Source organism: Arachis ipaensis, chromosome B10, assembly GCF_059453495.1.
Source record: "Arachis ipaensis isolate K30076 ecotype BB chromosome B10, ASM5945349v1, whole genome shotgun sequence".
NCBI lineage: Eukaryota > Viridiplantae > Streptophyta > Magnoliopsida > Fabales > Fabaceae > Arachis > Arachis ipaensis.
This window is the reverse complement of record NC_142435.1, coordinates 134,122,159-134,133,045: the sequence shown is the minus strand read 5'-3', so window position 1 is coordinate 134,133,045 and position 10,887 is coordinate 134,122,159. Positions and strand designations below refer to the sequence as shown.

At 36.2% G+C, this 10,887-nt stretch overlaps 1 protein-coding gene across 1 annotated transcript; it reads right to left on the bottom strand.

Annotated features, from left to right (window-relative positions):
* Positions 1-8,960: 8,960 nt before the first annotated feature.
* LOC107621138 (protein FAR1-RELATED SEQUENCE 5-like) lies at positions 8,961-10,016 on the bottom strand. The gene has a single exon (XM_016323174.2). It carries the CDS (start codon positions 10,008-10,010, stop codon positions 8,961-8,963), a length of 1,050 nt encoding a protein of 349 aa, XP_016178660.1. The 5' UTR covers positions 10,011-10,016.
* Between the last annotated feature and the right edge of the window lie 871 nt (positions 10,017-10,887).

Below are 10,887 nucleotides of genomic sequence, written 5' to 3'. Positions count from 1 at the left end.
TCTCAATTAACCCACTGCATTCTTTTTTTTTTTCATTCTCTCTTGATCCCACAAAAATTATAGGACAAGTCTATGAATTTTATCAATTAAAATCTCGTAAAACTTAAAACAATTAAGAGTATAAACAGAGACAACAGAGTTTAAATTATTTTGTAGTTAAAGGTTATTTGACTATTAACTGGGGAGATAAAGCACTTTAGGGGTGATATTACAAGAGCAAACATGACTGGAGAGGTTATACTCCAAAAATGAGAAGATGCAATTCAATTTTTGTTAGAAAAAGTTGGTGCCATAGCAAATGATAATTAATTATAAAAATATTGTTAAATGGATTGAAGGAAAAAATGACATTAGCTGGAAATTACTATTTTTGAGAAACAAAACAAAGAATAAAATCTATATTTTTCAACATATGAAAGTGGTATACAAGGAGGATAAATGGTTCCGACCATGGGAGTAGATTTCTTTAAATAAAGCTAGTAGGTGGAGAATTATGGAGTTCATGAATCAAATGATATATATAAAGGATATAGATACTTAGTAATATAAGGTGTCTTTATGTAATATATGCATGTATGTGGTTGGTGAATCATAAAATTGTTACAGTTTGTAATGTTGGTGGGTAGGTGTTACTAAAAAAATGGAAAATATGTTGAATGTGCTGAGTTAGATTTAAGTCCATGTAATCTAAATTTTTTTATGGCATTATCAAAGGGGATTATTAGATTCATGTTGAATGTGCTTTGTTTCTTATTTTATGTTTTTGGTGATATGAAAAGAAGAGTAGTTTCAATTATCCTATGCCGCTCGGATATTGTATGTGTTATTAATATGTTAATTACTTTTTTTTTGTTGTACTTTTTCAAATTATAATTATTTTTTTATATAATTATGCAGGATAATTCTAAAGATGCGAGTGAAGATTGAGATGCTTATCATGATGGTTTATTGACAAAGATGGAAATTGAAAGATGTATGATTGATGATGATGTCTGTTATTAGAAGCTAAGATACATTTATATGATATAATATTTTGGTTTTTCCTAGTTTATTAGTAGTAAACTCTAAGTGCATTATATGAGTATACTTATTCTAGTTTGAGATGTATGAATACTCAAAATTATAATCATCCCAATATTTTTAGTTCATTATATAATTATATTTTGTTTCAGTATAATTTTTATTATTTAAAGATTATTGTATGGTATTATTATACATGTATTCATTTTTATTTTATAATAATTAACTAATTTAATTAAAAATATAGGATTATATATATAATTATATTCTTAAATATTAGATTTTAGATAATATATATATATATATATATATATAAACAGAAATTTTTTTTAAAAAAAATGAGGGACAAAAGGCTACACTTATATAGAGTAGCTATAGGTATACTATTTGCTACATTTATAAAGTGATGCAGTAGCCCTGAAAAGTGTAGCCTATTCTTTAGAATTATGGTAACCATTAGTGCTGAAAAGCATAGCCTTAGGTCCTGAACAGCATCACTTAAAAAGTGTACCCTATTCTCAAAGGCCAGAAACCGTAGCCTTTGATATAGAAAAGTGTAGCCTTTGAGAATATGCAACACTAGTATAGGCATCGCCTACAAAAGTGTCTCCGAAGCCTAAAAAGCGTAGCCTTTTCCTAAGGCATCATTTTTTTTCGTTTTTGGCTACACTTTTCAAGTGTACCTGAATGGGTATTTTTCTTGTAGTGAGTAGGGAATCAGTGCCTTGAAGTCGTTGACAAAAAGTTGGGATTTGAGTCCTTCTCTCTCTAAAATGCAATTTTTCCTACTTTTTGCTATCTAATCTGATAGTAGGCTTCTATGAGACCGTTATTGTTGTGTAGTACTCCCAAACCTTTCTTGGCACGGACCTACAATACTTGGGCCTTATATTTACAAGCCCATGACTTCTACTTTTCAAATATGAGGTAAGGCATAGCGTCAATACATTATATGTCGCAAACTATTGATTTGCCGTGTGTGAACTTGGTGCCAATTACATTGGGTGCACTCTTTTCTACTTTGTGTTGTTGAAGGCAGATATAAAGAGCAATGGGAAGGCTACTATGATGAATGTTGGGGTTCCTCACCTGACCTCCAAAGATGACTCTGGTATGGAAGAGGCAAAGCAGATGCCGGCTGTGACTGAGGAGGTATTTTCCACAACGGAGGATCTTGTCATTGACGTATTCAACAAAGTGCGTGAGGTAGTTTGCTTAACGATCATATCCACTTGGGTTTTTTGTTGATATTATCTTTCACCTGTTTCATCATATTTTTTAACAACCGTGGTTTCTTTTTGTTGACAGATTTTGCTTGGAACTGATGGAGCAACTGGATCTATTGTTGAGGCTCAGGCAGAGGAGATTAAGAAGATTAAGCGTACGGTCGATGGACACAGAATCCTGCTGGAGATACTGTGGTCAGAGTATGTGAAGGGACGAGAAAGGGCGCTTATGTACCAGGAGAGGTATGGTTCAACAAAAGGTATTGCTGTGTGTGACACTAAGAAGCAAAAAAAGGAGGTTCACCGAAAACCAAAGCCGGCCAGTGAAGTCGATGATGCGGTGGTTGTTACTAACGACGTCGATGCTATTATAAAGAAGATCAACGCTGGAACTAATGCTGTGAACACAAACCATAACCATGCTGAGAAGTCTGACTATAAAAAAGGAACATGGCCTCCATCACAGCCTACCACTTGAAGAAACAACCACTCAAGGTAGCGATGGTTCAACCACTCTCTATTGGTGTAGCACTGAAATACTGTTTTATTGTGAGCATGTTTACATTTACATTTTTTTTTCTTCCGTGCTAATGTTTTTTTATTTCCTGGGTTCATGTGACTACATGGTTATAGCGGCGGCAGGGAAGTCCCTCTCTTTTACCAAGTGGGTGCACCAGGCTTCATGGACGGTGGAGACCCCCCTCACGTACGTACTATATCCATCCTTAGTTCCTCTCCTTGTGGAGTTTTTTTTTTTTTTATCGAAGATAGGAAGACTTGAACCCGCGACACTATGCCATTTGAGCTGTAACTCATTGGCTCGCCTTGTGGAGTTTACTTGACTTTTATGAGTGGGGAAAATAAAATGTCATGCGTTACATCTGTGCAGTGTATTGACGTTATATTTCGTCCGTCCGGCTTTGTCAACTTTGTGACTGTTGAGCTAGCCGTCACTGCTTAAATATTTGGTCGGAGGCACTCAATGAAGTATGTGGCCTCTTTCTTTTTTTTTTTTAATTTAATATGCTCTTGTTTTGTTGGTTCTTGCAAGTGATGGTTATTTATGTTTGTGCTTTAGTGAACTGAAGCCATCATGAAGGTATGCATCTTTTATTTATGGATTTGTGTATGGTTGGAATAGTATAATGGATTTTGGCATGACCAAGTGGAATATGCCATTTTTGTAGCTACGTGAATTTATTAAACTAGTTTTCTCATTATATGAATGAGTTGTAAGTTGGTAAAATCATAACCAATGAGTTAGATAATGGCCCAATAATCATGCATTTTATTTTGACGGTACAAAGTTGCTAGAAATTGATTTACTATACATAAATAACTAAATATCATATTTATTTAAGAAAATAATCAATTTTGTTGTTTTTATTTTATTTTTTATTAAAAAAAGGTAGTAATCTTGGTTGCTGTGCTTCCTTTGATTAGTACTACAAGATATATAACTACAAGTATGTTGTCCCATTAATAACTTAAAAATAACTCAACTTAACGATAAAATAAGTAATCAAATATTGTAAATTATGCTGATTGGTAATTTTTTATTCTTTGAATTTATTCATACTCCTAAGTATTAACCGTATTCTTTTTATTGTAATAAATCAGATTCGGATATTTAATTTTTTTTATTATAATCATAATAATAATGATAAGAATAAGAATTGTCGTTTCTACTATCGTCATGTATTGCATGAGTTATGGATGTATAAAATTTTGATTTCATGGGTATTCGAAGTATGCCATACTCTTGTTGGAAGTTGTGGCCTTGTTGGGGTTGGGTCAACAATAAAAAAATGTTGTAAAAGTCTGTGGTTTTCTTCAAATCTTTTTTGTCTTTATGACCTGTGGAAAGATGGCATACGCACGACAAAAATCTTTAAAACATAATCCTAACCCGATATGTCTACAACCCACCTTCAAATGCCTGCCTCCATTGCCAAGAAAGAAAAAAACATATACCTCCATCGGTATTGAAGAACGACGGCCTCATTGCTCCGTGTCTGTGCGTGGTTGACTCACCGTCGGTGTCCATCTGTCGCAATCGACCTTGATGCCATCATCGGTCCCAACCATTTTGATTCGTCTAATGCAGTCTAATGCTAAGTTTGTCCATATCATCTCTGGCATGAGTATAAAGTTTTGATTTACTGTTACTCTAATTATGACTTCTTCCCCAACTTGAATCTCTATTGTGGTATGACTTCAAGTAATGGGCATATTGAATTCCACATATTCCTTGTTTGGCCTTGATGTCCTGCTTTATTTTTACTCTGTAACTGTCGTGATGTTTGAATGTTGTTCTTTGCTAAAATTTACATTCAACGACTTCTAATTTCCATTGGTCGAATCCTGCAGCGAGGTGCTGATTCCCAACGAACACTGCCAGGGAGACAGGCAAGCTTTGTGGACGTTGCAACCGGGAGAGGAAGTTGTCAATGATGTAATATGGTTTGAACTAAACTCTAGTCATTTCACTATTAGTTTATTCAGATGCAGTGATCTACTTTTTTATGACCATTGAAAATACGTCGAATGTGACACTTCTTGCAGGTGTTAAATATACTGGCTACTATGTTGACTCATGAGCGGGAAGATAGGTGCATATGGTGGCTTCCGATGACATTCGCAGTATGTCGCCTTAACCCGGAGTGATGTTGTATGTCTCATATTTTTACTTTCATCATGCTGCAACAGCTTATGTGGTTTATAATCTTTTAGCAACTGTTTTATCATTATTTCAAGTTCTGTGATATATATTGTAAGCATCGGTGCCGTTGATGAAAACTAAGGAATCATATGGATAATGCAGCAAGTGGCCCTGAATCCTGGCGCATTCTGCAAGGAGACACTATCCTTCATCAGGCAACACTAGATGGGCCTGGCTGATGATCTCACAAAGGTACCCATCTTCCTTCCACAGGGGGATGGATTTGCATTTTGATCTAATTATAAATGTCCCTATCCAAAGTTAAATTGTATGTTTTTTTTAGATCTATGTTCCGATGCACTTAAATCGCCATTGGTATCTAATGATCATCGATATCCAAAACGAATCCCTGATTTATCTGGACTCACTCAAGTCTCATAAGCTGCGTGATGCCAGGGTGAATCAGATGTATTTTGTGGTGGATTCACTGCATGACAATCCCTCGTATTGTACTGATGAAGGATGCATCGCCTACTTTAAATTTAGTATACCTGACTATCTGGTCCATTTGTCATCGCAGGCTAGGTACATCCAACGTTTGCTGCGAGAAGGAAAGTTCTATGACAGGCCAGACAGCATACCACCACTAATCACCGATTTCAAATTTTCAAAGCATGTCACAGGTCAACAAGGATCGATGTCCAATGATTGTGGCATCTGGGTTGCTCAATGGATGGATCTGTCACATCTATAGGGATTCTTTGACTTGGAGGTATGAATAATTAGGATTGTAACCATATTGGATCTTGCTACCTTGTTAATGTTACATATATGTATGTGCTGTAGTGATAAGAGTCAGCATGTGATTCATATTGTTTTGAGACTCGTAAACCCATGCACCCTATGGAAGTAACTCATTTTCTAATTTTATTGTTCCTAGAGGGTTGACGACGAAACTCGGATGAGATTGGCCGTGGATCTTATTATGTCAAAGTCAAACCTAAAGAGGGATGAGGTCTATCAGTTGGCAAGATATTTCTGGGATAACTCTGTCAAGAGCTACTTGGAGACTAATGGTTGTGACTCCAAGAATGGTGGGCAAGAGAATGCAACAGCTGGCAGCAGCAGCAGCCAAAGCATGACCATCTAATTAGTATAGTAGGGGATGGTTATTTTTTTTATCCCTTCCTTCTGGTCAGGACGATGTTCCATGTTCTGATGTGTTAATGAAATTGTAAACACTCCTTTTCCCATTGCCTACAACCTTTTGGTATTATTATGTTGCATGCAGTATAACAGATGTTAGTTGGGCTACCCCCATTAGTAATTATATTGGTTCATCGTGTTCGAATCACTTGATGAACATGTTAGCGGGATCTTAAATGGTATTGGATTTTAAGTTACATGCTTTATCTAATAGCACTGAAACGTATTGCACTAAAACTACTGAAATCTATCAAGATTAATAATTTTTTGTTATGAATGTCAAATAATCATTTCCTGAAAACATAGAATTCTCTGACTTGTTCAGCATATAAAAATAACAAAGAACGACAAAATTATAAGCCCCAAAAGATTAATTTGTCTAATATTTTGTTATCATGCTAATGCAATCTAAAGTGGTAACAAGTAAATGGAAGTAAATTTATAAAATGCATGGTTATAAAAAAAGGACTACTGTTATCCTTGACTCTGACCTCAATTTGAAAACTATTATCACATTCAAATGTTTGGCTCTTTACATTACTTATTTAGACAGAATTTCTTATATTATATATTTTTTTTCAATTTCCTTATTGAAGCAGTCGGATTGTTTGTGATTTTTTTTATATTCGTCTGTTAAACCATAACAAAAAATATCTAACATAATTTAGCATTGAGTAACGCCCGAAGTTAACTATTCAAAATTATCTAACATAATTTAGCATCATCTAGTAAATGCAGGTCCAACATTCCATTATGAACATCCTTAACGGATCAGAAGTTAACTAAAATTAGAACCTAATCAACTTCAACAGCATAAATTAAAAACAACTCCTCAATAAAGTTTGATGACTTGACTCCAATCCATTATAGTGGAATACAAATGAACATAGTTAAGTACTTCAAGTCTGAGAAAATATATTTTCCACGGTCCAGTGGATGCAGCTGCACGATTCCAGGCTCAACCAGCTTAACGGAATACAATTGACCGTAATTTGGCACCTTAATAAGCTCAGTAGCATAAAAAAATGTCTTCAACAAAGAACCATGCGGTCAATACCTTAAGCAGCGATCTTGCAATGATCACAATATCTCCAACACCTACAATAAAGAACAACACATTATTCCAAAGGCACAAAAGCTGGATGAAACAGAGTAACTGGTTCTACTGAACCATAACAATAACAAATCACAACTACATTGAATTACTTTGCATGTTCCAGAACAATAACAAGTTAATACCAAAAACGACATAGAAAAGTATTCACAACTTTCCAAAGACAATCTACATGACCCTTAACTATCAAGCAGCATGTTATATGCAAATTTAAAAATCAGAATGCGACTCACAATCCAAAATGAGATTACTAAACCACAAGTTGATTACCTCTGTATCCCAGGAGACGGTGTTACCCACTCTACCCATGTTCCTAGTTTGGCTTTGAGCTATGCCTATTACATAGTCTCATCTGTCATTCGCTCTGTCATTCTCCTCCCTGCGCCAATTGTCTTCCTCATTTAACCCCTTGTCTTGATCAACATGCAAATAAAGATTCGGCAAAACAGCCTACGTCACAACAAAATTGATATTCAGTACTAATGCAATTAGATAAAATTATTTAACTGGTGAATAAAATTATTCCGAATAAATGTTTACCTCAAGTTTGCTAACTGTGGTTTCCTTGGTGGGACACTGTGGATCTTTCGTTGATGTGGAATTCCTCTATGGCTCAGTGCACCTCCTCTTTGTGTGACCAGTTTTTCTACATTTTGTGCACTTCCTTTTTTTACCTTTGTGTCCCCGTGTGCTGGGTGCCCCTTTTGTGCGCACAACAGCTGGATCTCGTACATCACAGGCCGCCTTCGGACTCTTATCCATCGTATTATTGCTGCTGCATGCTTGAAGATCACAGTATATCTGCCTGATTCTGCTCATGCATTTCTCGTAGAGTTCATCGTTCTTAGATCCAACGAACAACATCCACTGTGAAGCAACATGTAGGGCACCATGTCTCAACAAGAAACCTCGCTCATTAGCGTCTTCTGTCTTCTCAATGTATTCTTTGATTGTCTTCACATCCTTCCTCCATCGTCTTAATATCAACCGCTCGGAAATTCTTTTTACATGCTCGTGCTTCATGACAAAAAAACATATGCATGCATGGAAAACCTTCTTTCTCCCAAAATCCACATCGACATCCAACCTCCCCCTGTTTGAATTGTATAATGCCACCACATTCTGACCGGACTATCCATATTCCTCAACCGTATACACCATGGTCGTTGAGACCCGTCGTTTGCTTAAGAAGTTAAGAACCGAAACAGAATCAAGATCCTTCTTGACTTGTGTGAATATGACCTTCATTTACACTGAATGCAACAAACTTTTCCATAGGATCAAGACATGTCGTCATAACGGGAACACTGTACATCGAACTGAACTGCACAACCAACTCATTATTCTATTACTCCCGTACCAATAGCTCCAGGTTCTGCACAAGATCTAGAATAGTGTGCCTAGAGGAGAGAAATTTTTTTAGATGGGAATTAATACCTTCACAACGAGAGGTCTTGCGGAACCTTACGCAAAACTTGCGACACAAGTACGCATTTGCCCACATCTTCCTCTTTTGTACAGCTGTAATGCCCAATACTTATTGAGTAACCCATATGGTTAGCAACCTGTGCCAATTCCCCCTCAAACTCTTCAACTTCCATGTTTCCACACAACCACCTGGCAAAGACGTCATAGAACATCTGCTGGTTGGTGTTTGAGGTCACATTCTTCTGCAGATGCCGTACACACAACCTATGGGTTGCCCGGGGCAATACTTGCCTAACTGCAGCAATCATTGATTCATCCCGTCAGTCACGACAATAGAGGGCATCTTGCCACACATGACTTCTAACAAGTTCTCCAACATCCACCTGTATGAATCGATTGTCTCATCTAAAACCAAACCAAAACAAAAACTTATTGTTTGCTTATGGTTGTTTGAACCGAAGAATATGACAAGAGGTATGTTGTATTTGTTCTTCTTATATGTCGAATCGAATGCAACCACGTCCCCGAAGTGTTGAAAATCAACCCTGCTAGGACCATTTTCCCAAAACATGTTTGCCAACATACCTTCTTCAGTCAAATTGTACCGGGCGATAGACATAGGATCAGCAGCTGCCTTGCCTTCCAGGTAGACTATAGCAGCGTTCATGTCTCCATCAACAACCTTTGCATGCTTCGAACGATCAATATAGTTGTATGCGTCCTTCTTGGTAAAACCCAAACAAGAATAACCACCCACAATCCCAGCCATGTACCCTAATATCTTAGACGTTGGCAAGCCATACGCATGCATTCCATCCATGTGGGCCTTTGCGGAACTAGATATTGCCCAGAAACTTCGGATCATGTGAATCATTCCCCTATGCATCAATTCATGGTTATGCTCGAGGATTACTTTTCGAACCTTCCAAATTGAGCTCCCCTTATCAAGGTATACAGACATAAGGGCCTGGCAATTTGTGCGTGTCTCAGGCCTATGAGATCTCTTCCTATCTAATTTGTTGTAGTGCTTTTCATCCCTTAGGTCAGCCCTGTTATAGAAGAACCTTTTTCTCACTATAGTCCCATCTTCATCCTTCGCATAGTCTCCCTTACGGACCCCAAATCTCTTGCATTTTCCTACCTTCAAATAAAACTCATTCGCATGCTCTTCACTTCGAAACACATTTTTCATTATATCCTTTGCACTCAACCCAGTCATGTCTTCATATTCACGACCATCCTCATTTGACAACAACTCAGCCTTTTCTAAGTCATCCTTGTCAACAACATCATTGTTTGAAAGGCCTAACTTAGATTCACTTTCATCCAGTGACAAACTGATTGTCTTGCCCATCCCACCATAGCAATAACTTGAAGTTGGTTTTCAAATAACTAACTCATTGTGCAATAAAATTACACGCTTTTACCTCTAGCCAAGTTCTATGCCATCAACCATATATAAACCAAATCAAAGGCTACTAAGGGCCGAATCTCATTAGATGACATCACAATTATCAAAATTCATCCAACCTATCTCAAACTCAAACTTAATAAAACTTTAGAGCACAAGGACAAGTTATGCATGGAAACAAGAGCAATTTAACAAGAATAAGACCTTCATAAAAAAACTCAGCAACCCAATAATAGTCAATCTCAATCTCAAATATCACAACAACAACACTTTACCAAATTAGCAAATTAATAATTTGAGAAGAACATGGCAACTCAATAATCTCAAAGACAACAATATGTACACACAACAACAATTTAAAAAATAAACAACCACAAGACCTTAATAGAAAATCCAGCAAATTAAATTGCAACAACCTAAAAATTTAGCAACTTAAAACGGTAGCAGCCCAACAATTTAACAAAGTATCAACTTAACAAATTCAAGAACAGAAAATCAATAACCAAGTAATCATTCAATAAAAAATTTAAAACATAACATTCAAATAATCATTAATCGAATAATCATTGAACAGGGGCATAGAAAGTAAATGTAGTTTTTTTTCTTCAAAAAAACTGAGGATGCGTAATCAAAGAGAGCATTCAAAGATCAATCCAAAACAAGAAAATAAGACTATAATATAGCTAGATTCAAATTTCAATCTGAGTATGGTTAGCATAATCTAAAAAAAAGATGTTCTGAGTAAAGAAGGAAGAACACAGAATGATAATTTAAAAAAAATAAAGCCATTACCTTCTCTTTGAGCAGTGTCAGCAGAAGG

Excerpts from the sequence above, each read along its gene's own strand:
- LOC107621138 (XM_016323174.2), bottom strand. The coding sequence starts at position 10,010 with ATGGGCAAGACAATCAGTTTGTCACTGGATGAAAGTGAATCTAAGTTA.